This window comes from Trachemys scripta, chromosome 4, assembly GCF_013100865.1.
Source record: "Trachemys scripta elegans isolate TJP31775 chromosome 4, CAS_Tse_1.0, whole genome shotgun sequence".
In the NCBI taxonomy this organism is placed as follows: Eukaryota; Metazoa; Chordata; order Testudines; family Emydidae; genus Trachemys; species Trachemys scripta.
The window spans coordinates 131132628-131158022 of record NC_048301.1 but is presented as its reverse complement, the minus strand read 5'-3'; the positions used below and the strand labels follow the sequence as shown (position 1 = coordinate 131158022).

The following is a 25395-nucleotide window of genomic DNA, read 5'->3' as shown; positions in this document are numbered from 1 at the left end:
TCCCTGGGAGAAGCTCTCTGGCCTGTGTGATGCGGGAGGTCAGAGTGGATGATCAGTATGGTCCTTTCTGACCTGCCTGTCTATGAATTGATGAAACGCTGCTGATGTAGGCTTGGAAACTGCTACTGCCCTACGGCAAATGGCCCTGGATGCCATCCGGGACCTGAGCATCAGCAGCAGGAACGTCGACGCTGAACCGAAAAGTAGTACATCATAACAGTGTGGCATGAACAGAAAATGAGCTGCGGGGGGTACTGCACTGTCCCCCTCGGACAGCAGCTGGGCTAAAGGATGCATCAGAACTTTAATCATAGCTCAGATACTTTGCCTGGTGGCTCGGCCAGGCTTCCTGAGGATGCTGTCTGGCCCTGGTGACTTATGTTTTGATATTATGGTGACAGACCTGTGATAGACAGACAGCTAGGGAGCTTGGTGTTTCATCTCCTTGTTGCCCTTTCATTAAGAGGCTCAGGGAAGAGACTGCACGGCCCCCCATTGACTGTTTAGGAGGTGTCCCCCTCAGAACCCTCCATGGTGGGTGCAGATGTGCAAACTGCTATCTCCTCATCCTCCTTGACTGCCCCCTTCCCCCCTTACGTGACCCCAGGGCCTCCTACTTCTCATGCATCTGAAGGATTTATTCTCTCTGTATCTCAGGCTAGTCTCCAAGTTTAGCCCAACTATCACTAACTTCCCTCTCAAGTCCCCCTTTCAGACTCCTTTGGGCTGGATTGCCCTGTTGTGGAGGACAGCTTTCACCCGGGAGAATCACTGGGGCAATGACTTCTGGCTCACACTGGGTTTCTCTCTTGCCTGTCTTCAGCATGGGACCCTCTGTGCACCTCGTAAGGGTTGCGGAGACACTGCTGTGCTGGTGGATTCTAATGCCCTCACTTCCGCTCCAGCCAGCTGCAATCAGCTTCCGTCTTTGCCATCTAAGATTCTGCTCCCCCCTCCACCTCCCAGGACAAAGGAACTAAGGGGAACAGTCGGATCTTAGGGCTTCCGCTACAGGCATTCAAAAATTAGGAGACTAAAGGGAACTTGTCCTGCTTTGTCTGCCTATAAGGGCATCAGACGCGCTCGGGCCAGAGTGAGGAGAGACTGCAGGACAGGACCGTGGGAGGCAAGGCAAACGTTCCCAGCAGATAGATTTAGAAAAAATATTTAATAGCTCATCCCTAGCTGTGACACCGTCCCTTCCTCTCCCAGGGATCATGGGGAGCTAGGCACTGTGCCAGCACCGCACACAGCACACACATGCTAGCTGCTTGCCCAGGACAGCAGATGCCGGTCTGAGAGGTGTCTGCTCTGCAAAGAAGCCCCTGGGAAGTTGGGGTTGGAGGGTCCATGTCCTACCTTCTGGTGGCATTTTCTTCAGTGGGGCTGAGGGGGGCGGCAAGGGCACCAAGGCGGTCGCTCGGAATCCAGCGGGGAGCGTTTCGGCCGAGCCACTGAGCATGTCGATGCTGTGAACGTCTCGAGGGCGAAAGCGCTTTCTCCAGGACGGGGTTCGCCGGAAGGCCTTGTCCTCGCCCTGTAAGGGAATGGCTGGTTATGCCTTTCACAGCCAGACGCGCAGCACCACGCACAGCGGGCTCTGACACCAGTTGGGGTGGAGTGTGTGTGTGAGTATGAGTGGGGGGCGCCGACACATGCCGGCGGCACAGTGTGTGGTGGAGGGTGGGGGGAATCAGACACTGCCTGCGACACAGAATGTATGGGAGGAAGGGAAGACATGCCTGCTGCACGGTGCTGGGGGGAGGGACGGGGGGACGACGACAGGGAAGGCTCAGCCATGCAGCTCAGGTACCGACGCTGCCATTCTGTCAGTAGCACCCGCTTCCCCCCCCCATCCTCCATTCACAGCCCCCTGGGAGGTTCTCCGGCTGGCTGGCCCTTCCCTGTCAGTAGCCCATGCTTAATGGCCTCCACATGGGGCAGCTGAACTACCATCCCCATGGCTCAGCCATGCGTTACACTAACAAAAGTGCCACAAACAGCCACGCGGCGGCATGTGACACCAATCCGGCCCAGCCATGACTCCCAGACAACAAAGGAAAATTATCCCAGATGAATTAAACGTGTGAATTTAAACATGATCAAGCCTGTGTGGACACTCCCATGCAGAATAAAAGTGGCTTGTCTACACAAACAGGGACATTCAGGAAAGTGAATCCTAATTAACTTTTAAAAGTGCATTCATTAACAGCATTAAACCTCTGTGTGGACACTCTCATTCCGAATTAAAGTGGCCTTGGAACTGAATTAAACGAAAGAGAATTAAGGTCACTTTACTTCTGAATGAGAGCATCCACATAGGGATTAATGTGATTTAACTAATCCACTTTAAAAATTAATTTTCCATTTAGACAAGCCCTTAATTCAGTTTAACATAAGAACATAAGAACGGCCGTACTGGGTCAGACCAAAGGTCCATCCAGCCCAGTATCCTTTCTACCGACAGTGGCCAATGCCAGGTGTCTCAGAGGGTGTGAACCTAACAGGTAATGATCAAATGATCTCTCTCCTGCAATCCATCTCCACATTCTGACAAACAGAGGCTAGGGACACCATTCCTTACCCATCCTGGCTAATAGCCATTAATGGATTTAACCTCTATGAATTTATCTAGTTCTCTTTTAAACCCTGTTATAGTCCTAGCCTTCACAACCTTCTCAGGCAAGGAGTTCCACAGGTTGACTGTGCGCTGTGTGAAGAAGAACTTCCTTTAATTTGTTTTAAACCTGCTGCCCATTAATTTCATTTGGTGGCCCCTAGTTCTTATATTATGGGAATAAGTAAATAACTGTTCCTTATTCACTTTCTCCACACCACTCATGATTTTATATACCTCTATCATAGCCCCCCTTAGTCTCCTCTTTTCCAAGCTGAAAAGTCCTAGCTTCTTTAATCTCTCCTCATATGGGACCTGTTCCAAACCCCTAATCATTTTAGTTGCCCTTCTCTGAACCTTTTCTAATGCCAGTATATCTTTTTTGAGATGAGGAGACCACATCTGTATGCAGTATTCGAGATGTGGGCTTACCATGGATTTATATAAGGGCAATAAGATATTCTCTGTCTTATTCTCGATCCCTTTTTAAATGATTCCTAACATCCTGTTTGCTTTTTTGACTGCCGCTGCACACTGTGTGGATGTCTTCAGAGAACTATCCATGATGACGCGAAGATCTCTTTCCTGATTAGTTACAGAGGGTCCTGTGGCACCTTTAAGACTAACAGAAGTATTGGGAGCATAAGCTTTCGTGGGTAAGAACCTCACTTCTCCAGATGCATCTTGCACGAAAGCTTATGCTCCCAATACTTCTGTTAGTCTTAAAGGTGCCACAGGACCCTCTGTTTCTTTCTACAGATTCAGACTAACACAGCTACCCCTCTGATTCCTGATTAGTTGTAGCTAAATTAGCCCCCATCATATTGTATGTATAGTTGGGGTTATTTTTTCCAATGTGCATTACTTTACATTTATCCACATTACATTTCATTTGCCATTTGGTTGCCCAATCACTTAGTTTTGTGAGATCTTTTTGAAGTTCTTCACAGTCTGCTTTGATCTTAACTATCTTGAACAGTTTAGTATCATCTGCAAATTTTGCCACCTCACTGTTTATCCGTTTCTCCAGATCAGTTATGAATAAATTCAATAGGATTGGCCTAGGACTGACCCTTGGAGAACACCACTAGTTACCCCTCTCCATTCTGAAAATTCACCATTTATTCCTACCCTTTGTTCCCTGTCTTTTAACCAGTTCTCAATCCATGAAAAGATCTTCCCTCTTATCCCATGACAACTTAATTTACATAAGAGCCTTTGGTGAGGGACCTTGTCAAAGGCTTTTTGGAAATATAAGTACACTATGTCCACTGGATCCCCCTTGTTCACATGTTTGATGATCCCTTCAAAGAACTCTAATAGATTAGTAAGACATGATTTCCCTTTACAGAAACCATGTCGACTTTTGCCCAACAATTTATGTTCTTCTATGTGTCTCACAATTTTATTCTTTACTATTGTTTCAACTAATTTGCCCAGTACTGACGTTAGACTTACCGGTCTGTAATTGCCAGGGTCACCTCTAGAGCACTTTTTAAATATTTTAAATACTTTTAAAATAAATTAGCTATCTTCCAGTCACTGGGTACAGAAGCTGATTTAAAGGACAGGTTACAAACCCTAGTTAATAGTTCCGCAATTTCACATTTGAGTTCTTTCAGAACTCTTGGGTGAATGCCATCTGGTCCTGGTGACTTGTTACTGTTAAGTTTATCAATTAATTCCAAAACCTCCTCTAATGACACTTCAATCTGTGACAATTCCTCAGATTTGTCACCTACAAAGGATGGCTCAGTTTTGGGAATCTCCCTAACATCCTCAACCGTGAAGACTGAAGCAAAGAATTAATTTAGTTTCTCCGCAATGACTTTATCATCTTTAAGTACTCCTTTTGTATCTCCATCATCCAGGGGCCCCACTTGTTTTTAGCAGGCTTCCTGCTTCTGATGTACTTAAACATTTTGTTATTACCTTTTGATTTTTGGCTAGCTGTTCTTCAAACTCCTTTTTGGCTTTTCTTATTACATGTTTACACTTAATTTGGCAGTGTTTATGCTCCTTTCTATTTACCTCACTAGGATTTGACTTTAATTTAATGTACTTCCACAGTGGAGTAATTATCCTGGAATAAAATCCCTTTTATTCCAAAACAGAGCATCCACATGTGGTGCTATTCCAGAATACCTCTTCTAGCCAATTTCCTCATGCAGACATGCCCTAACTCTAGAGCTCAGGAGGGTTTGACTTTCTCAGGCAGCTACCGCCATGGACAAGAGACACAACTGAACCAGGTCTGGAAGTCAGTGGTTTATCTCCCAGTGATCATTCCCCCACATCCCCTCCCATCAGGGAGTACAGATGTGCTTGTACAATGATGGGGTGTCACAGAATTCATACACTCCCATGCGGCACTGGGCACAAAGAACGTGCAGGGACAAAGGTCTATGCAGCTGGCATCCATGCCAACAAGGCCCTTTCTGTCTAAAGAACCTACCCAGATGCGAGGGCTTCTTTTCTCTCAGGTCTCATTGCCCTAGGTGGTTTGTTCATTCTGCACTGGGATTGCCACTAAGAGTTAATTAGCTTGAAATAGCTCAGATGTAGGCCTGGTCAAAAATTTGATGTCACAATCGTTTTTTGATGAAAAACTGGGTGGTTGGTTTTTTTTGCAACAAGTGTCTGCTCTCCGTGGAAACATTTGATTTTTAGTTGAAAAACTCAAGCCCTAAAATTGAAACAATTGCTCTGAAAACGGAAATATTTTTATTTAGATCTGGTGCCACAATGCCTCATGGGAATTGTAGTTGAGTTGCCTCATGTCTCCATTCTGCTCTATGGGCCAGACTCCCTGGCAAACTACGTCTCCCGTGATGCATCACAGCAGGGGCTCCCATGACGCCCACTTCTTGCTATGGGAAGACTGTGGTGCACCATGAGAGATGTAGTAGAAGCCAAGCCTTTACAGGAGAATGGACGCATGAGGCACCCAAGCGACAACTCCCATGGGGCACCACAGCATTTCCAAATCCAAATATTTTGGTATTCAAATTTTCACCAAAAAAATGAAATTTTCCACAGGGGAAAAAAAAGTAATTTTCTGGCTGGCTCTAATTTAATTATCCTAACCACCTGTTGACTTGTTTATGACTTGTTGGTCCCTTCCACACTTTTGATTCACTCTCCCATCGGCGGTTGCTGGTGCACTTGTCCAAAGTAGATCAATGATTTCATACTGTAGCTACTCTGTAAAGAGACTGGAGTTGGCCGTGAGGGACCTGCATTTATCATCCGTTTATGTATAAAGGACTCTGGGATATGGATGCAAAGGGCTCTGGGAAATAGGATGGCATGAGGAAAAAGTAGGTGGTTTTAGGATGCTGTGTGGGGAAAGCTGAGGAACCCTGTTCTAGAGGGGCTGCTCAGGCCCCTGACATCACGGAAACTGTTTGAGGGCTTCCTGGCATATGGGTAAGGCCTGTCCTCCCCAGCTTAATGAGGTAGAACATGGGATTTGACTGTCTAAAATCAGACCCACCTCTGGTCTGTCAGCACAGTGGAGGCCCAAAGCCCAGACAGGCCCATGCCCATTTCTAGGGCAGGGCTGACCAGGCAAGTTCCCTGAATGGACCAAGTCCCCTGAATGTGGGCTCCCATCCTGGCCTGCATTCCTGGGTGCTAACTGTAACCTCGGCTTCAGGAATGAAGCGTGCCAGGCCCAAGCTTGTGCCTTTTCCTGAGCACATGAAACAGAGGGGCCTGTGCGGGTGGCGAGCTGCTGGAGAGAGAGGCTTGTTCCAACTCTCAGCGTGCCTGGGCGCTGGTTGGAATGGCGGCTGTTCGTTTATAACAGAGTGGGCTTTTCATATTTGGATTTTAAGTTACACCCTGGTCACCTCGCGGCTAACTCTCAAAAGCACAAATTGCATTTAGGCACCTAACTCCCCTTGACTGTGAGAGTTAAGCACCCAGCTGCAACTCCAGAAATCTTCCTGGAGTGGAGGGATGGCTGCTTTTTTTATTCTATATCCATCTCCATAAATGCATAGAATATCTCCCATTGTCCCTGGGCTGCAGCTAATCCTGGTCACCTTGGAAGTCGTCTGTCAAACAGGTGCAGTGCAAAATGCCATGACTTACTTAGATTGTCAGCTCTGTGGGGCAGGGATTGTCTTTTTGTTGGGTGTCTGTACAGCGCCTAGCAAAATGGGGTCCTGGTCCATGGCTGGGGCTCCTAGGTGCTACCATAACACAAATAATCAATGATAATCATCATCACTGAGGATGCCTGGGGTGGAGGTACTGGGGCTACTACAAAACTGCTGTGACTATCGTATCTCAAGGCTGCAAACTAGTCCTCGCTGTGCCGTATCCTTCCTGCCGCGGCCATGGCATAGCTCACTTTTTGTGGAGGAAGACTTCCAACTGACCCATCCCTAGCAGGATACCCCATATAGTCCAGTTGTTTCTTGGGAACAAGCAGGCACTTTGTGTAATTTACTAGGAATCTTGTAACTCCACCACCCTGCTGGTGGGAAGGACAGACCCCCCTAGATCCCTTCCAAAGCCAGTGGGGATGTATATTGTTCTCATGGGGGAATATGCCCAATTCACATAAGTGCACTGCTGCATGTGTTTGCTACAAGGAGATGGTGCCAACGCTTGCGCAAAGGGCAGCACTTTGCCATGGCCGGGCTGCTCCTTCAGTAAGAATCTGAGAAACATCTGGCAATTGGTGTGCACCAAGAGATAGGCATTTTCTTACTGTTCTGTAGGGGGCGGGGATCACCTCTTTGAGGAGACTGTCTCATGGCCACCTCCCTCCCATTTGCAATTGCCTGTTCCCATCCCCGTGTGTTAGAGAGATCTTCAGAGTGACTGTCGCTCCCCCAGAACATCACCACATCTGCAGCATTTAAAGAGACCCTGCACATTCTTTTAACACAGGTTTGTATTTATTGATAGAATCATACACTGATCACGGTACATGAACCAGCTGGGACAGCGACTCACAATATGTACAAAGTTACCCGTCAGGGAGCGAACGGGCAGACTCAGCATAGAAACCTCTTCATATTACAGAGCATCAAAAACACACTTACAGCTGAGCTGGCCCGAGCCCCTTGTTAGCCAGCTTCTGCAGCCCCCTGGCTCTTACCAGCCTTAGATGGGAAGTAAAAGATAACCCTAAAGCTAATTCTGCTCTAAAATCAGAGGAGAGCCAGCAGAATCACTGGGAGCTGCCCCACACCTCTTGGGATTTGGCCCACAGAAAATGAGGGTAGAAAAGGCCCATTAGATTCCATCTAGTCTATTCCCGAATGCAGGACTGTCCCCAACAGCACATGCTGCAGGCCTTTGGTTGGTACAAGCTTAAATTATTCAAGTGCAACTGCTCCCCCGCCCTTTCCTAGAGGGCTGACACCACAATCTGTACACTTGCTAGTTGGTGAGCCTGTTCCCTTTAACAAAGAGAAGAGGCAAGGTGTGGCTGGCACGGACGCCTGCGGCTACAGAAATAATGCCAGAGTCTTGGTACCTTAGAAAACAGGCCAGTTTTCCTATTGCAGAAACGGATCCTCCCCCGTGCTTGTGAGCAGCCACCAATGGCCAGGGCTCAGTCTATCCATTTCCTCGACCAGCACCCTCCCCCAGAGCGTAACCAAGGTAGTTCAGGCTGTGCAGGGATTTGAGCATTTTGTCACCCGCTACGGGAGAGGACAGCAATCAATTCTTACAAGGCCAGCCTAGCTGTCGTATCCCCTCCAACGCTCTGCCACGTTGTCTATTTCTCATCCTACAGAAGGGACCCACATCTTTTCAAATCCCCAGCATGCCTCAGTCACAAGATAGTACTTTGTACTCACATCGTCCAGCCTTCTGTCCGTGCCCAAGGCAAGCAGATTGTTGAATTCTCTCTCCATCACCTGCCGTGCCTGAAAATAACATCAAATGAGTAACAGTAACATCCTGTCCCTGGGGAATGACTGACACTAACACAGGATCGCCATGCACTTGGACAGATCGAAGTGTCCAACTACCATTGCAAGGAGGAAAGGACAGGTCCCTCCAAAAGCTGCTGGGCTGCCAGGTGACACACAGAGCTGAAGCTGGCTGGCTGGATCTTGCTACTCTAAAACAGATCCTTGACACGGTGCAAACAATATCAAACCCTCCAGCAGGGCTGGCTTTAGCAAGAGCAGGGCCCGATTCCTGGGGGCGGGGCTTGCAGCAAGCCCCGCCCCCAGGAATCAAGCCGTGCTCCGGCCAGGGTCGCTGGGCTTGGGTCCGGCCCGGAGCCGCACCGCGGGGGCCGGGCTGGGCCAGAGCTGAGCCGAGCTGCGGGGGCTGGGCTGGAGCCGAGCAGGGCCGGAGCCGCTGGGGCCGGCACGCTCAGCCAGAACCGGGGCCGGACTGGGCCGTGCCTCCCCAGAGTCCTTCTCGCGCCCCCCGCCACCCCAGCTTACCTGGTGCTGCCTGCCCACCCCTGCTTCTTTTCAGACTTTCCGCGAACCTCTGATTCGTGGGAAGCAGGGGAGGGTGAGGAGCAGGGGGTGGAGCATTCAGGGGATGGGAGGAGGGGAAGTGAGCTAGGGGTGGGGTGGAGAGCTGTGGCGCGGGGCTCTCTTAGCGCAGGCCCAATTCAGCCGAATTGGCTGAATCAGCCTAAAGCCGGCCCTGTCCTCCAGTATGGAAATGGAAAAAGCAGACTCCAGTCAGGAGGAACCATTGGATTTCAAGGCAGAGTCGTTTGGACGACTCTTCGTGTTCTGTGAAACCACAAGGAGTACACACCAGCCCCTCAATACCAAGGTGATGGATACCTTAGAAATACTTAAGCAGATGAGAGAATGGAGACAGATAGACAGACCGATAATATGCAATAGTCTCCTGGCAGGCCCATGGTGGAAATGTTCTCCTTACCTGGGTATTCTGAGTGGGTATTTGTAATACAAGTGCCAGACTATTATGGTCAAAATTTTCATCCAAAGCTAGGAGTGCTCCATGGACTCCACTCTCGATGAGGTTATTTGCATACTCCCTAAGCCCAATGGACTGGATCCAGTGAATGACCTGATCATTGGTCCAGACCAGAACATCTGGAAGACAGCAGGGTCAGACATTCAGTACACACCAAACCTTGAGTTAGATCAATTTTCAGGCACCTCTTGATCCCTGCTGAACCTTGAGCACTGCCTGTCCCTGTGGCAGGGTGACAATATGACAGAACACAGTGTGTTGCCTGTATGATAGCTCAGTGGTTTGAGCATTGGCCTGCTTAAACCCAGGGTTGTGAGTTCAATCCTTGAGGGGGCCATTTAGGGAACTGGGGTAAAAAAAAATCTGTCTGAGGATTGGTCCTGCTTTGAGCAGGGGGTTGGACTAGATGACCTCCTGAGGTCCCTTCCAACCCTGATATTCTATGATCGCACTCTATGATTTCCTCACAGCTTATTGGAATAGCCACATTGCTAGGAGCTACAGAGGGAGCTGATCACCTGTCTTCTAGGACGAAATGAAGGGGTTTGGCTAGGCCTGGCCCTGGGGCCATTATCCCTCCTGCCCTTTGACCAGCAGCAGCAGTAAATGCTCAGATGCTGTGATCGTATTCTCACTGACATTTACAAAAAAACCCAAACCAGGAAGGAAATTGAGGAGTGGATTACTCCTGGCACCTTTACTGCTGTTATCACGATAAGACAGATATAGAAAGAGAGAACCTAAGCAAAAGACACTTATACTAGGAGGGGGCACACCCTGTAGGTTCTGCCGGCCAATCCTATTGCACGCACCACAGGCTCCTTGCATCCCTCCATCTCCCCACACAAGAGCCTGGCCCCTGGAGGAGCTGCCCTGACACTGTCTCTCTGCATCTTGCCCATTTAATTACCCCTCTCTACGCCCCATCCACCTCTGCTAGAGACACGGTCAGCACGTTGTGTCTCTCTTTGGGTCTCGCATCACGAGGCAACCCTCTGACATTGCCATGTGACATGGTGAAGCGTTGGAATGGGTTACCTAGGGAGGTGGTGGAATCTCCATCCTTAGAGGTTTTTAAGGCCTGTCTTGACAAAGCCCTGGCTGGGATGATTTAGTTGGGGTTGGTCCAGCTTTGAGCAGGGGGTTGGACTAGATGACCTCCTGAGGTCTCTTCCAACTCTAATCTTCTATGATTCTCTGCACATGGTGTACTGTGACCTCTCTGTACAATTCCAGGCCCCCATCTTGAGCAGTGAAAGCAGATAGGTGCAGATGCTTGGGGAGGAGTTGGAAACCCCTTCAGCTTAGAAACAATGCTACTCAGAGAGCCAAGTTTTCTGGCTGAAATCCTGGCAACCTCCCCATCCCAACCGCGAATTCAAAAGGGCCAGGACTTCACCCTTTTTTGTTTGTTTAAATGGTTTATTTACCTTGCCAAGCAAAGATAGCTATCTATAAGCCTGGGTAGATCTGCTGATGCAAGGAGGAATATTGGTGCATTTTGTATTGCCTACTTGACATCTCTGTGGTGATCACAATAGTTTAATTTTCCCAGTTCCGTTCAAGAGAATTGAAAACACCAACCCATTTGACACAGAAACCTCCAATTCCCTGTGGAAACTAAATTCCCTGTGGGGACAGCCATTCTTTAAGTCAAATACAGTCATCAAGTGGGCTCCAGTTAAATTCAACCAATTCTTCATTCGAGTCCAACTGCAATAGAGCTGCTAGTGGGGGCTCTTTATATCCTCAGGGCTCCTCTGCTCTGGCCATTCATCTCCCACCTGCCGTCAGAATTCCTTGTTTGTTCAAATGGACGTGATCTGACCAACAGGATCAGGACTTCAAAGGGGACCGAGAAGGAATCGGTAAAAATGGCTCTGCTTCCAAGCAAGTATTCTGAAGAGAGCAGAACTTATTAATAAGTCACAATTTGCCTACAGCTACTCCATGGATATGTGAGAAGCCAATTTCCTCTATATTTAGAGGGGGGAATGGCTAGTGACTGTATGATATCGGTTAGGAAGTGTTGCCTTTTGGATTAAAAAACAGGAAGGGAAATAGAAGAAGGCGGGGTCGCTTTTGCTGTCATTTTCCCTGAGACACAAGCCGCTCTTTTAAATTGTTACTGACCTTTGATTTCGTGCTGGCTTTCCTCTCGCCGCCTCTGAAGCTCCTTGCGGTCATAATTTAACCTCTTCAGGCACATGATACCATACTGGAGGCTGGTGCTGGGAAAACACAACACATGCTCAATGCTCGGGACAGGATACACTAAGACAAGAGATGGAGGTGTTTGCTTCTCAGCAAGGTTCACAACTCAGTGGGGGGATGCTCCGAGAAAAGGTTGAACCTTATTATCGAAACTCCCTAAAGAGAAACTCTCAAGCCAAAACCAGCATAGTGGAGAAGGTCAAAGACATTAGCACTGAGAGAAACCCTTCCAGCCAGCTCACCTGCCAGAGTCCTTGTACTCTACAGGGCCAGCTCTAGCGCCCAGATCCTCAAAGGTACGAAGGCAGCTAACAGCCATTGATTTTAATGGTAGCTAGGAATCTAAATACTTTGGATCTGGGCCTAGGGGTTTGCTGTCCCTAGGCTGGGATGTGTCTGTCCCATTCAGTCCTGTATTCATATGCATTATCAGCTGTACTGGGGCATTCAGCCTCCACCTGTTCTGCCTGCATGGGAGGACATGGATCCAAACTCACCAACCCAAGCCCTTTGACAGGTCAGAACGCTCTTGCCTGGGAATTCTGTAGCCTCGGGCTTCCTGGTTGCTAGCTGGAGCAGGGGTTCCTGAAGTGCCGGGGAGTCCCAATTCTCAGCTTCGCTCACTGGCAGGGATCGAGAGATGTCGTAATGTCCTTGCTGAGGAGGTTGCGGTGGGACTTTCTGAAGACCCACCACGCACCCAACTCCCATTCCTGGGAACAGGGGACGCAACCCAGATCTCAGCCAGCGCACCGCAGAGCTGCACCCCAGGGGGCTATCCAGGGAGAACGCAGCCCCAGAGAGCAAGAATTCCTCCTGCAGTGCCTCAGTGTGTCGGGGAGCACGCCCACTAGGACACGCCGTCAGGGGCTGCAGCACACGGTCCTCACCCCACGGGCCATAACAGGCTGGCGTTAGGGAGGGGAGGTCATGGCCTTGCCTCCTCCTCGCCCCCAGCAGTGCACAAAGGGAGCCAGGCCTGCACTGTGACAGCGTCCATGTGGGGGGTGGGGGGGATGCTCCCTGCGCACCGTGCCCCCAACCACACACTTTGGTTAAGCTCCTGCCAGGACAGCCCGGCTGCAGTTCCCCAGTGAAGTCTTCGTGACCCATATGCAGCCTCTTACATCCAGGTGCAAGGCCCTGGAGCTCTTCTCCAGCTCCCTGGGGACAGGCTCTGCCCACGGTAGTGACCCCCTGGTGACATGCCTGGGGAGGGCAGAGGGAGGAACGCCACAGGAAGGTCTGGCAGCTGCAGATCCACGCAGTGGAGTGCGGCTCGCAAAGCAAAGCAGGGGGCGCCACACAGACGAGGGGACAGATCTGGGAAGCCATTCCAGGCTGGGAGTCCCCCTGCTTCCCTCAACAAAATCACTGACCTCCTGGGCTGAAGGAACAGCTGCAGCGGGACACAGTCCCCCCCTTGTGCTGAACAGATGCTTCATTTCAGCGGCGTCCTTGTAAAGGAAAGCGGCTGCATTCTTCACGATGTGCTGGCCGTCACGCACTGTCTGACTCTGTGAGGCAGGGAGGGAGGCTGGAACGGGGCGGGAGACTCAGGTGTGATCGGATAGGAGTCGAAAGTTCACCTCCCAGGAGCTAGGATTTTCTGCAGCTCCAAACAGGAGGAGGGACGTGCATTGGCTGGTGAAATACAGAGCAACTGCAGGTAGTCTATACATGGGTGCACTGCATTGGGATCGGAGCGGTCCAAACCCCTGAAAGGCTGAAAGGCTCCCTGCCTCATTGAGTTCTCAACAAAGGCTCTGACGAGAGGGAGGGAGGGGTCGTGTGGATGCAAAGCCAAAAGATCCAGGAATCTCTTCTCTGCCTGGAGAAATCCACCTGCAGGCTCCCGCCCAAAGAGGCAGTAGCAATCTCTGGGTGGATGCCAAGGAGCACAAACCAAACAGAAATATGGAGACAGCCCTCTGGGAACTGGCGGGGTTCCAGAATCAAGAAACAAGTGCGTCCAGCTCGAAATGACAGCCTCACACTCGCTAGGGGCGGATACTGGCAGCTGCTCCCCGGGGACAATGAGCGGTCAGTCCTTTTGGCACTGGGACTCCAGTTCCGGTGCTGTTCCGAGCTGCTCCTTGGTACCGGCATGCTGTCCAATGGCGTCATAGTCAGCCCCCTTCAGCCCTCCTCCCAGACTGCGCCAGGCACCACATGGCTGAGCCCAGGGATCTGGACCTGCATTTAACCTCAAGGGTTCACAATACAAGTGTGACCATCCCTTAAATAGTGCTTCACCAAGGGGTGGGAGCAGAGGAAAGAGGCAGTCCAGGCTTGTGCCCGACCTGGATCACCTCCGGGGGAGCAGAGACCAGCTTTGCCTGTCTAGTCCTGGCTCTTTGCCTCAGCCCCACTCAAGAGCCTGCTTTGCTTTTACTGTTTCCCCACAGCTGGCTGAGGCCTTGACACCTCGTGGTGCTAGACTCAACACCTCCAGGACAGAACAGTCTGCTGATGGATCCACGGGCTGCAAATTCAGCTTCAAGTTAGCTTCTCTTGACTCAGGGACTTTGGGGAGGTGGATCCCCTGAGGGGATTGCCTGGCTCGGCAAAGGTCTGTAGGCTGGGAGAAGGGAGCAGAGTTGAGGGCACCACATTCACTTGTAACCCAAAGACCGAAAGACGCACCAGCCACCAGAAGAGAGGCCCTCACTGAGGCCCCTTGGGCACTGGATGCAATGATCCGTTATGGACGACTGGCCGTCTCACAAAGTCTTTCAACCCTCCAGGGCTTCAGGATCTCCCCTCACATGGTCTGCAAGCTGATCCGGTGCAGCGGTGACGGCAAACTCTTGTCTAGGAACTCCCACTCTACAGCCGACAATAGCGACCCCAACTGCGACCCCAGTGTTCTTACACCCTCCCCTCCAATACAAGGTCAGAGAAATGGATGAGCTGCTTCCATGACTGCTCCAGCAGGTGAACAAAGGGAGGGACAGACAGATGAGCAGGAGGGACCTTTTACCTTTGTGGTTTGGGATGTTCTACTCCTGGGTCAGAAATTGCACTATCCCTTGTGGTTGACCTGGATTGAGTGCTTCTGTGCCACGCAACCACCTACTCTGGGGATCTGCACAGGTAATTTCATGAAGGAGAACATCAGCCTTTCTAAGTTGTTCCAGATCATCCAGTTTGAACCTGAAGAACTCTTCCTCCAAAGCCGGTGTCTGAGAATGCTCAGCCACACCAGCTGGGTCTAGCTAAAATCTGTGGAGAATCCCACTTAGGAACCCTTGAAATCACAAGACCTACAGCCCCCATGTGCTATCCTGTTTGCAACAGGCCTTCTCTTTTACTGCTCAGGAAGGGATTTAATACCCTTGACACCTTCCAAGGAAGACCCCTCACCGATGGAAGCTGTCGACCATTTTTAAGTGCACTCTGAGATCTTTCTTAGTCAGGTGGTCCAGCATCCGAGCATCAACGAGACACTCCATGAAATAGCTGCGATACTGCAGGAGCCCCAGACTAGGCAGCCATTCATTCCCAATCCATTCATGGTTCATGTCCCCATAGGCCAGCGTCTGTGAAAGCAAAGGGAAAAGCGTGGATACATGACGGCTCTCAGCAGTGCTGCAGACACAGCTTTCCAGGAGACTCAATGGTGGCACTTTAAGACATGTTGGTGCAAGATGTTTTTTCAAAGCTCTTGCATTTAGAAGTTGGCTGATTTTCAGCCGACTTGGTTTTACTGGGAATTTTGCTTTTGCAATTGTCTGTCCAATTACTAATAAATTGTGTTTAGATAAGTTAATAACTTGAGTCAGTGCATCTCTGTCTGAGCAGACATGTCGCAAATTAGAGAAATACAGATGAAAAGCCTGTGTAAAAAGTTATATTTATAATGCCCCAACCCTGGATGGATTGATAGAAGAGGGGACCCTTGGATCCCAAAGCATGACCCTCCCTGGTCTGAGCTAAGGGACCCTGATCTGTTAGCCACGGCTGAAGCTAGCAGGGCTGGCTCCAGGCACCAGCCCCCCAGGCATGTGATTGGGGCGGCACCTGGAGGGGGGCGGCGCTCACCCGGGGAGAGTGGGGCTGCGGCCGGGCTCGCCGCCCTCCCCCTGGTGCTCTGGCTGGCCAGGAAGAGCGGAGCCGCCCTCCCCCCGTGCTCCGGCCGGCTGGGGAGAGCAGGGCTGCGGCCGGGCTCTCCGCCCTCCTCCTGGCGCTCCGGCCCATCGGGGAGAGCGGGGCCACGGCCCGGCTGGCCGGCCGGGGAGAGCAGGGCCACAGCCGGGCTCGGCGCCCTCCCCTGCTGCGCTCCCCACCAGGGGGCGGGGAGCGGCGGGAGGCTTTTTTGCCTGGGGCGGCAAAAAAGCCAGAGCCGGCCCTGGAAGCTAGCGCTGGTCAGGAAATGGCTTTCCCATGAGACTCTGAAAAGTCTCTCTCTCTCAAACTGGGACAAAAAATTTAAGTCTTGAAAACTTTCACAAACTGAAAAATCCAAAAATATTTTCAGATCAATTCTATTGAACGCTTTGTTCTTATAATCTCAAAACATTTTGTTTCAATTTTGACCTGTTTATTTATTTTTTTTACTTTTTAAACCTTAAAAGAACTTAAATTTCAGAACAAAAAGTCACTTCAAACCAAAAAATGGTACTTGTGCATCTCAAAAAAAGTCTAAATGAGACATTCCAGCAATTTTGAAACTTTTTTTTTCCCAACTAATTTTTCAGAATGGGAAATTTGTTGACATCTACCCTTTCCTGCACACAGTTAGGTTTCGATAAAATGGCATTTTCGGATGAAAAAAATATTTTGTCAAAAAATTCCCGACTAATTCTAGCTGCAGCAAACTCTTCAACCTCTATATATGCCCCAGCCACCACTAGAGGGTGACAGAGAGTCATGCTGAGTAGGCATGGGCTACATTGTTATTATTAAGTGTAACCAGTTTAATACTTGCCTATAGTATCTCACACAGATGTTGTGAGGCTTAATTAACGTTTGCAATATTTGGATGAATGATGTTATATAAATCAAAATTAAAACGAGGGGTCAAAAATTTTCCCCATCTCAATATTTTGTTACTTAAAATTCATAACGTAAATGTTATGCTGGTAACAGGGCAACTAGTAGAGAATTTGCTGAGAAAAGCTCAGTGGCTCAGCATTCTCCGCTGCCCATAACAGCTGGGAGTGCTCAGCACTTCTCCAGATCAAGCCCCACGTCTGGAAGTACGGCACAAATGTAGACAGTTAAATGTAAATCAGGAAGGAGGAGAGAAAGGGCCTCATGCTCTACTGCCCTGCCCCTGGTGCGGTTACTGACACCAGCCTCAAGTCAGTTTAAAATGCCACCCCATCCACACGGCAGATCAGCACCCCCTTTGCACCAGGCGCAGGGCAATCAAGGATCAGGCCCAAATGATACTATGGTTAACTCCAACCACATCAGCAAGTGAGCAGGACTCACATGGGTGGGTAGGTCCTGGAGGACTACATGTGGTATATCAACCCGTTTTTTAATCCTTGGCAGAAAGCACTATCCCACTGCTACGTATCCCTAAAACAGACCCTGTTGCTATACTGGGAGTGGGGGCAGTGTCATCTTCCTACCAGGAAAGGCATCAATTCAGTTTTTCTTCATTCCCCCACCTCCACCCCACTCTATAAATGGCTACTTTCTTCCCTCCCGGGGTAATGAGGCGGTTAGCCTATGCTGCCAGATGTGCAGCACTACAGCTGTTCTCAGGCTCTTCATTACTGTTGCTAATGGAGGGTTTTACTCTTTTCTCATGGAAAGGATAGTTGTGCGCCGAACAGAACAGAGATGTCTTGTCTTTGGCTACAAAGCCAGTGACGCATTTGACAGGCATGGCTGATCAAACAGAACAGGTGAGGGGCTGAGGTTACTAAGGACGGTGGGGAGAGAGGAGGGATTGTATCGCTGCTGGAACACTACTACACTGCCTGCCCTATGGTTTTTACGAAGTCCATGGAAGGAAAGTCCTGCTAACATTCTCTAGAGGCGCCCAGATGATCAGAACCGGAATCCAGATCCGGACTCAAATCAGAGCTCCCCGGAAGCTGGGGGTGAGGGAATGGTTTGGGCCCAACCAGCTCATTCTATCATCCAGTCATTTGCCAGCTTTATTAACCGACTGTGGGGTGGATGGACGATAACCGGTGGCCCCAGGACATGCCATGTATGGGGAGATGAGATCACAAGCATTTTTACTAGAAATGGGTCCCCAATTTTAGAAAACCATTTCCAGGGAAACCCAGGGCTGAGAGTTACCACAGCCACGCAGCGCTTTTAGCCATGGAAATGGCGAAGGCCCCTGCCCCGACATGCCAAACCTCAGCCTAGGCTGTCACCTGCAGTACACAAACTCAGAAATTGTGTGCTGTGTTAGTTCCGGGGACATCTAAAATGGGAATCAAAAGAAACATGGCATTCCACCCCAGCCAGCAACGAAAGAGCCATGTTCCTGGTGCGGGAGCGTACAGGCTAATACATGTTATTGATTGGTGATAGGCAAGAGATGAAGCTTCAGCTCCATGAACATTATCCCCGCTATAAAATGAGACAAAGGATGAGTCAACAAACCACAAGAGAAAATAAGATTTTTCCCTTGCCTTTGAGTGTTCTCTGCTGCTGCCTTCACCGACCTTCCAGTGATGTCCCTTTGGGGGCAGGGTTTAAGAGGGGAAAGGGGCGGGGCTAAATGTTGAATAATTGTCCGAGGGAGTGGCCTGCATGGAAACGGAGTGATGTGATTGGACACACACAGTGTCGCTAAGGTGTTCAATTTGCAAGAGGGTTGTGTGAGATTCTCTGGGCGGAGGCCCTGCTCCTGACCCCGACTCGCCTAGCTAACAGACATGAAAAGAGATGACATGGAGGATCTCACCTGTGCCCAGCTGCCCTCCTCTGTGTCCTAATTGTAACAAATGTAGCATGTCAACAAAAACAACAGGTAAAGTCAGTACCTCTGCCACGGGGGGGTATCACACCCTTCAAACATACACAGAACAGAACACACGTATCTGAAAGGTGATACATTGCAGTCAGAGGAAAGGTACTAGAACTAGAGAGACTCAGTGTCCTTTGCAAGAGTCCTGACCTGAGTCAGCAAGACAGGACATGGGAATGCCCACTGCATATGCAACTCAGGAGCACGTGTCTCTCAGGTAGAGAGCAAGCGAGCACTGGTGCAATCCTGATCCTGCGTGCAGGACCGCCCAGAGGATTCAGGGGGCCTGGGGTCTTTGACGGCGGGGGTCCTTCCGCTCCTGGTGTTCAGGGCTCTTCGGCGATGGGTCCTGGAGCGAGTGAAGGACCCGCCGCCGAATTGCCGCCGGAGACCCGGAGCAGAGGCAGCTCCGGGTCTTCGGCAGTGGGTCCTTCACTCGTGGGGGCCCCTGAAAAACTCTCGTGGGGGCCCCTGTGAGGCCCGGGGCAAATTGCCCCACTTGCCCCCTCCCTCCCCCCGTGGGCGTCCCTGCCTGCGTGAATCAAAGGGAGTTTTGCTACTGACTTCGATGGGGCCAGGTTTTCACCCCAGGTATCATCCACTATACTGCTGTGCTCCAGGAGTCCTGTTCTTCCCCACACAGTTACTTTGGGCTTGGAGACTGGCACAGATGCCTCTAGAGCACATGCTCATTGTGACACGCAGGTGTAGCACTGGGCAGAGATGCCAGGCTGAGGGTCTCCATTTCCCAAAGAACAGACACAAGTCAGACAGCAGCAGTGCAAGCTTCCATCACATCGCCCGACCAGCTTGCTCCATTCCTGACCTGGACACTATGCCGGTGACCCACACTCAACATCTGCAGGGCCAACGTAGGCCAATTAACATCCCTTGTGAGGGCAGGTTTTGTGATGTGGACATCTGGCCACTAAGAAGGAGACTGAGACCCCTAAAATCCTGGCCCCATTGAAATAAATGGAAGTTTGGTCAGTGACTTTGGGGAGGGGGGTGTCAGGATTTCATATTCTGGGCTGGTTTCTCTGCACCTTCTTGAGATCAATGGGTCTTTTTCTTTTTCTTTTTTTAACTAGAGGTGGACAGAGAGAGACGGTCATCATGGTCTGATCAAAACCAGAAGGACCTTGAAAAAGGAAAACACATTTCTTACTTGGGGGAATAAAAAAGCAGCGGTAGAAACTGCCAAGTTATTAATAGCTGAAAAGCAGCTTCTAAGCAGGCGCAAATCAGTTCCCAAAAGGCAGCTTGCTATGACTGCAGGAGATACAGATCCCTTTCCATTAACCTGGACTGAGATTTCCGCACTAGCACTCCTTCAGGGTTACGCGTGGGAACTGACATGCGATTCAGAGGGGAGACGGGATTAGACACAAGAAACTAACCGTTTTGGTGGAAGTTGCCATGTTCTCCATCTCCTCGTGTGTGAGCCAGACATTTCCGGAGGACTAGAGGGAAAAGGTCAGAAAGGTCGATCAAAGAAAGGTCAACGGCACGTTACAACTGGAGCACAACCTTCCGCTCAAAATTCTTAGAGAAGCAAGTTCAACTAGAGATGGTATTTCAGGTTCTACAATGAGACATATACAGACTTTATGGCTGGATTCTTCTCTCCCACTGGTTTCACACCAGGAATTTGTGCTCATTTACACCAGACTGAGATCAGAATCTGCTTCTGTTTATCTATGTCTAAAGGACACTAGTGGATTCCTCACATTCTTTTAGCGAAATAGACTTTCAGCTTCCATGAAACTTACCTAGGGCTTCTTACGTTGGTAAAAGAGATAAGACGTGTGACAGGATAGAATGATGAGCGGTGCTGAGATTGGTGCACCCGGCCACCCCATTCCAAGAACAAAGAGCACATTTAAAATGGATAAAATGCAGTAGTATTTCAGACCATGCGTATTTAATTAGTGGAATTTGTTGCTCTGGAATACCAGTGAGGGGAAAAGATGATTATCTACTTATAACTGTTGTTCTTTGAGATGTGATGCAGATGTTTCTGCTACTTAGATGTGCAAGTTCCCAGAGCACTGGAGCTGGAGAACTTTGCCTCGCAGTACCTATGGGGCAGCACTCAGCCGCTCCCCTGGCCACAGAAGGGCAAGACCACCCTGACCCTCTCAGTTCCTTTGCAGCAAATGTCAGAAGCACAGACTCCAATGCAGAAGGGACGGAGGGTGGGTCGTGGAATACACGTCCGCCTCACACCTTGAAGAACAACAGGTACAAGTAGGTGACTGTTTTTACTACTTTGAGTAGATGACATTTCTAAGTGACATTCCTGTATTGGACATTGGCAGGGCTGCCACTTGGTCTTCTGTGCATGCGTCTACCAAATCACTGCTTGCCCAAATCAGATGCAAACTTTGGGAAGGCAATCCTGTAGTCCTTGTTTAAACAGACTCTGAGCTCCACCTCCCATGCATCCTGCTCGGGAGTCACCTAAGTAGAATACACAGTTGCTGCGGCTACTGACAACTAGAGTGGCGTCTCTTCATGGCCGGAGTGTATACTCCCAAAGAACGTAAAGTAGCTCGGGGGGGTCTTTAAAAAGAGTGCAGGGTTTTATCTTTTTTTCTGAAAATTAAACCTGCCCATCAGACAGCAGCTTATGCGTATTCTCCTGAGGGAAGCCTGCCCGAGGTAGTGCCCATCTGCCTCTCGAGGTTCTCATACGCCTGAAAGTCCTTGGGTCCTGATGGAGGGGAAGATTCCGGCAGGGGAGAGTCGTCCAAGGCAGTTCACTGCATCAGCGACAAGTCCTGTTCTGGAACCTTAAGATCTGGTTGGAATAACCCGAGGACAGGAGGACAGGCTCAGCAGTCACTGTCTGCTGAGATGGTTTGACAGACGGAGCCACCATCAGGACTGGTGATCTCACTCCGGAGCAGGTTGAAGAGCGGGAACTTAGGGACCGAGGAACGTCCCCAGGAGTCTAAAGAGGACACTGGGTGTAGGGATAAAGCATTGGTGGCCAGTAGGGCACTAGGCCAAGAGCCCCTTCTTGACTGTGGTACCGATGCCAATCTCGGTACCAATGGTGAGCCGCAGGCAATCTCTGGTGCATATTTGATGACGAGGGAGAAGATGACCCTGACCTGGATATTGAGGCGTCCCAGAGGGTCTCTAGTGACAACAGGGGAGCCAGCACCGACAAGCAAATGAATAGTCAGGCTCATCTGAAGCCCCATACAGGGGCAGCATCGGTGCTGAAGAGGAATGGGGGATTGGCACTGAATGAGGCACACTCCCACATGGTACCGGAAGAAGTGCTGGTACCTAGGCTAAGGGCGTACCAAAGATGCTCCGCAATCTGAGGCCCAGGTGGTGCAAGCTGTGGTGCTGACGAATTTGGCGGCTCTGTGACATAGTCAGAAGGTGCCAATAGCAGAGCTGGGATGAGGTGGTAGAAGCCATGGCATCAGAGAACTCCTGAACAAGTGGAGAGTCCGGGACTGAGAGGCAAAGCAGATCAGACGCCACCAAGTAGCTGTTAGCATGGAGAGAGTCGGCACTGGTGCCGACGTTAATCGGTACTGGACTCAATGGACGCCTCATGGCCAGAACTGGAGTTGATGGTAGGGGCTCTCAGCATGGTTCTGGGGAGCAGTTAGATGGACCTGCTCCATCCTGCATGCCAGAGGGAGTACGGTGCCGGTCAGCACTCCTCTTGGAAGAGGAAGAAGAGTCTCCCTGAGCCCTGGAATGGTCCCAGTTCATTTTACGGGACCTTTTCCTCACCGGACCAGAGGAGGGAAAATGACCCCTCTTCCTCTTGTGGGAAACACCAGAGCTCGCGTGTGGGGCGGCATTACTTGGAGGCTCCGGAGGCGACTGCTGATCAGGTGAGGGCTGTGGTGCCAAAGCAAGCCTCATGATCTACTCCAACTGTGTGACTGTTTGACTGTCTGGTTGTTTGTTTGAAAAGTGTGAATTGGGAGTGGTTTGTTCCACGTGGGCCTTGAGTGATTGATTGGAGGGAAAGTTTTGAGCTGGGGCAACTGCTTTGAGCCAGCAGCCTTATAAAAAAGCAACCAGTTGCAAACCTGGTCTACACTACGACTTTAATTCGGATTTAGCAGCGTTAAATCGAATTAATCCTGCACCCGTCCACACAACGAAGCCATTTAATTCGAAATAAAGGGCTCTTTAAATCGATTTCTGTACTCCACCCCGACGAGCGGAGTAGCGCCAAAATCGATTTTATCATTTCGAATTAGGGTTAGTGTGGCCGCAATTCGATGGTATTGGCCTCCGAGAGCTATCCCACAGTGCACCATTGTGACCGCTCTGGACAGCAATCTGAACTCGGATGCACTGACCAGGTAGACAAGAAAAGCCACGCGAACATTTGAATTTCATTTCCTGTTTGCCCAGCGTGGAGAGCACAGGTGACCACAGATAGCTCATCAGCACAGGTAACCATGCAGGCCAATAATCGAAAAAGAGCACCAGCATGGAGCGTATGGGAGGTACTGGATCTGATCGCTATATGGGGAGAGGATTCAGTGCTAGCAGAACTTTGTTCAAAAAGACGAAATGCAAAAACTTTTGAAAAAATCTCCAAGGGCATGATGGAGAGAGGCCACAATAGGGACTCAGATCAGTGCCGCATGAAAGTCAAGGAACTCAGACAAGCCTATCAAAAAACAAAGGAGGCAAATGGTCGTTCCGGGTCAGAGCCGCGGACATGCCGCTTCTACAACAAGCTGCATGCAGTTCTAGGGGGGGCCGCCACCACTACCCCACCTCTGACCGTGGATTCCGAGGCGGGGATAATCTCATCAGCTAGACCTGAGGATTCTGCGGACGGGGAGGAGGAGGAGGAGGAGGATGAGCTTGCAGAGAGCACCCAGCACTCCGTTCTCCCCAATAGCCAGGATCTTTTTCTCAGCCTGACTGAAGTACCCTCCCAACCCAGTATCCAAGACCATGACCCCATGGAAGGGACCTCAGGTGAGTTTACCTTTTAAAATATAAAACTTGTTTTAAAAGCAAGGGTTTTTAATGATTACTTTGCCCTGAGGACTTGGGATGCATTCGCAGCCAGTATAGCTACTGGAAAAGTCTGTTAACGTGTCTGGGGATGGAGCGGAAATCCTCCAGGGACATCTCCATGAAGCTCTCCTGGAGGTACTCCAAAAGCCTTGCCACAAGGTTTCTGGGCAGTGCAGCCTTATTCCGTCCTCCATGGTAGGACACGTGACTACGCCATGCTTGCAGCAAGTAATCTGGTATCATTGCATGACAAAGCCTGGCAGTGTATGGTCCCAGTGTTTGCTGGCATTCAAGCAACATCCGTTCTTTATCTTGCTGTGTAATCCTCAGGAGAGTGATATCACTCATGGTAACCTGGTTAAAATACAGGAATTTAATTAAGGGCACAGAGGTGGCAGTTCCTACTGGGCTGTTTGCCTGTGGCTGAAAAGAAATCCTTCCCTGCAGTTAGCCAAGCGTGGGGGGAGGGGGGGAGATTGGCCCAGAGCTTTTCGCGTTTGGCTAGCAGGGATCTTCCCTGATACCAGCCACGCAGTGGTGGGAGGGATAAAGCGATCATCCAGAGAATTGGATGGGGGGGTGGTTAGTTTGTTTTCTGCTGCTGAATGTTAACAGGAAAACTGCAGCACTCAACGGGCTTTGCTTGGTATGTGGGAAAGGAGGGCGCAGAAGCCGAAAGACAATGGCTTACCATGGCCGCATGCAAGCCGAATTCTGTTGCCCGGACCTGCGTCTGTGATCTCTAGCAGCAAAGCCACAGGCACTCAATATTAAGAGGCAAAATGCGACCTTGCACAGAAATCACATGTGCTATGTAATGTGAATAGTGTTGGTCACCGTAAAAGAGTATAAGCATTGTTCTGAAAAATGTATCTTTTTAAAAAATTCTCTCCTTTTTTCCCTCCCTCCAGCAGCTGCAAATTCTTCAAGCCTCCCTCCTCCGTCCCGAAGGCTATCTCAGATAAGGCGTCGGAAAAAGAAGACGTGAGACAAGATGTTCGCAGAAATCATGGAATCCACCTGCAGTGACAGAGCTCATCTGAATGAGTGGAAGGACACATTTTCAAAGTATAGGAAAGAAGCCAGTGAACATGAGGACAGGAGGGACCAACATGAGGACAGGAGGGACCAACGTGAGAAGAGGAGAGACGCTTGAGATGAGAGGTGGTGGCAGGAAGATCAGAGGAGACAGGATGCAACGCTGGGGCTGCTGCGTGAACAAACAGACATGCTCCAGTGTCTGGTGGAGCTTCAGGAACGGCAGCAGGATAACAGAGTGCCATTACAGCCCCTGTATAACCCCCCCCTCACCATGTTCCATAGCCTCCTCACCCAGACGTGTAAGAACGCGGGGGGGGAGGCTCCGTACACCTTCCCATTCCACCCCAGTGGACAGCCCAAGCAAAAGGCTGTCATTTTTTAAACCCTTTTTTAGTGGCCTTTTCCTTCCCGCCGATCCTCCTCCCAAATCCCACCCGGGTTCCCTCCCTCTTTTTATAATCTATTAATAAAGAATAAATGATTTTTAAATGATAGTGACTTTATTTGGTTTGAAAGCAAGCTGGGGGAAGGGGGAGAGTGGGTTCCTTACAGAGAATGAGTCAATAAAGGGGGCGGGTTTTCATGAAGGAGAAACAAACAGATATTTCACACTGTAGCCTGG

At 50.1% G+C, this 25395-nt stretch overlaps 1 protein-coding gene across 4 annotated transcripts in view; it reads right to left on the bottom strand.

Annotated features, from left to right (window-relative positions):
• PPFIA4 (PTPRF interacting protein alpha 4) overlaps positions 1-25395 on the bottom strand; it is a 191584-nt gene that overhangs the window by 5658 nt on the left and 160531 nt on the right. For 3 of the 4 annotated variants that reach the window (XM_034767574.1, XM_034767577.1, XM_034767575.1), the window contains 7 exons: positions 20114-20176; positions 18651-18677; positions 15137-15312; positions 11690-11787; positions 9500-9675; positions 8443-8511; positions 1360-1537 (listed from right to left, as the gene is read on the bottom strand). In XM_034767574.1, the coding sequence (XP_034623465.1) occupies positions 1360-1537; positions 8443-8511; positions 9500-9675; positions 11690-11787; positions 15137-15312; positions 18651-18677; positions 20114-20176 (787 nt within the window). The remainder of the gene's footprint in view (positions 1-1359; positions 1538-8442; positions 8512-9499; positions 9676-11689; positions 11788-15136; positions 15313-18650; positions 18678-20113; positions 20177-25395) is intronic. The other variant, XM_034767576.1, reaches the window with a different exon arrangement.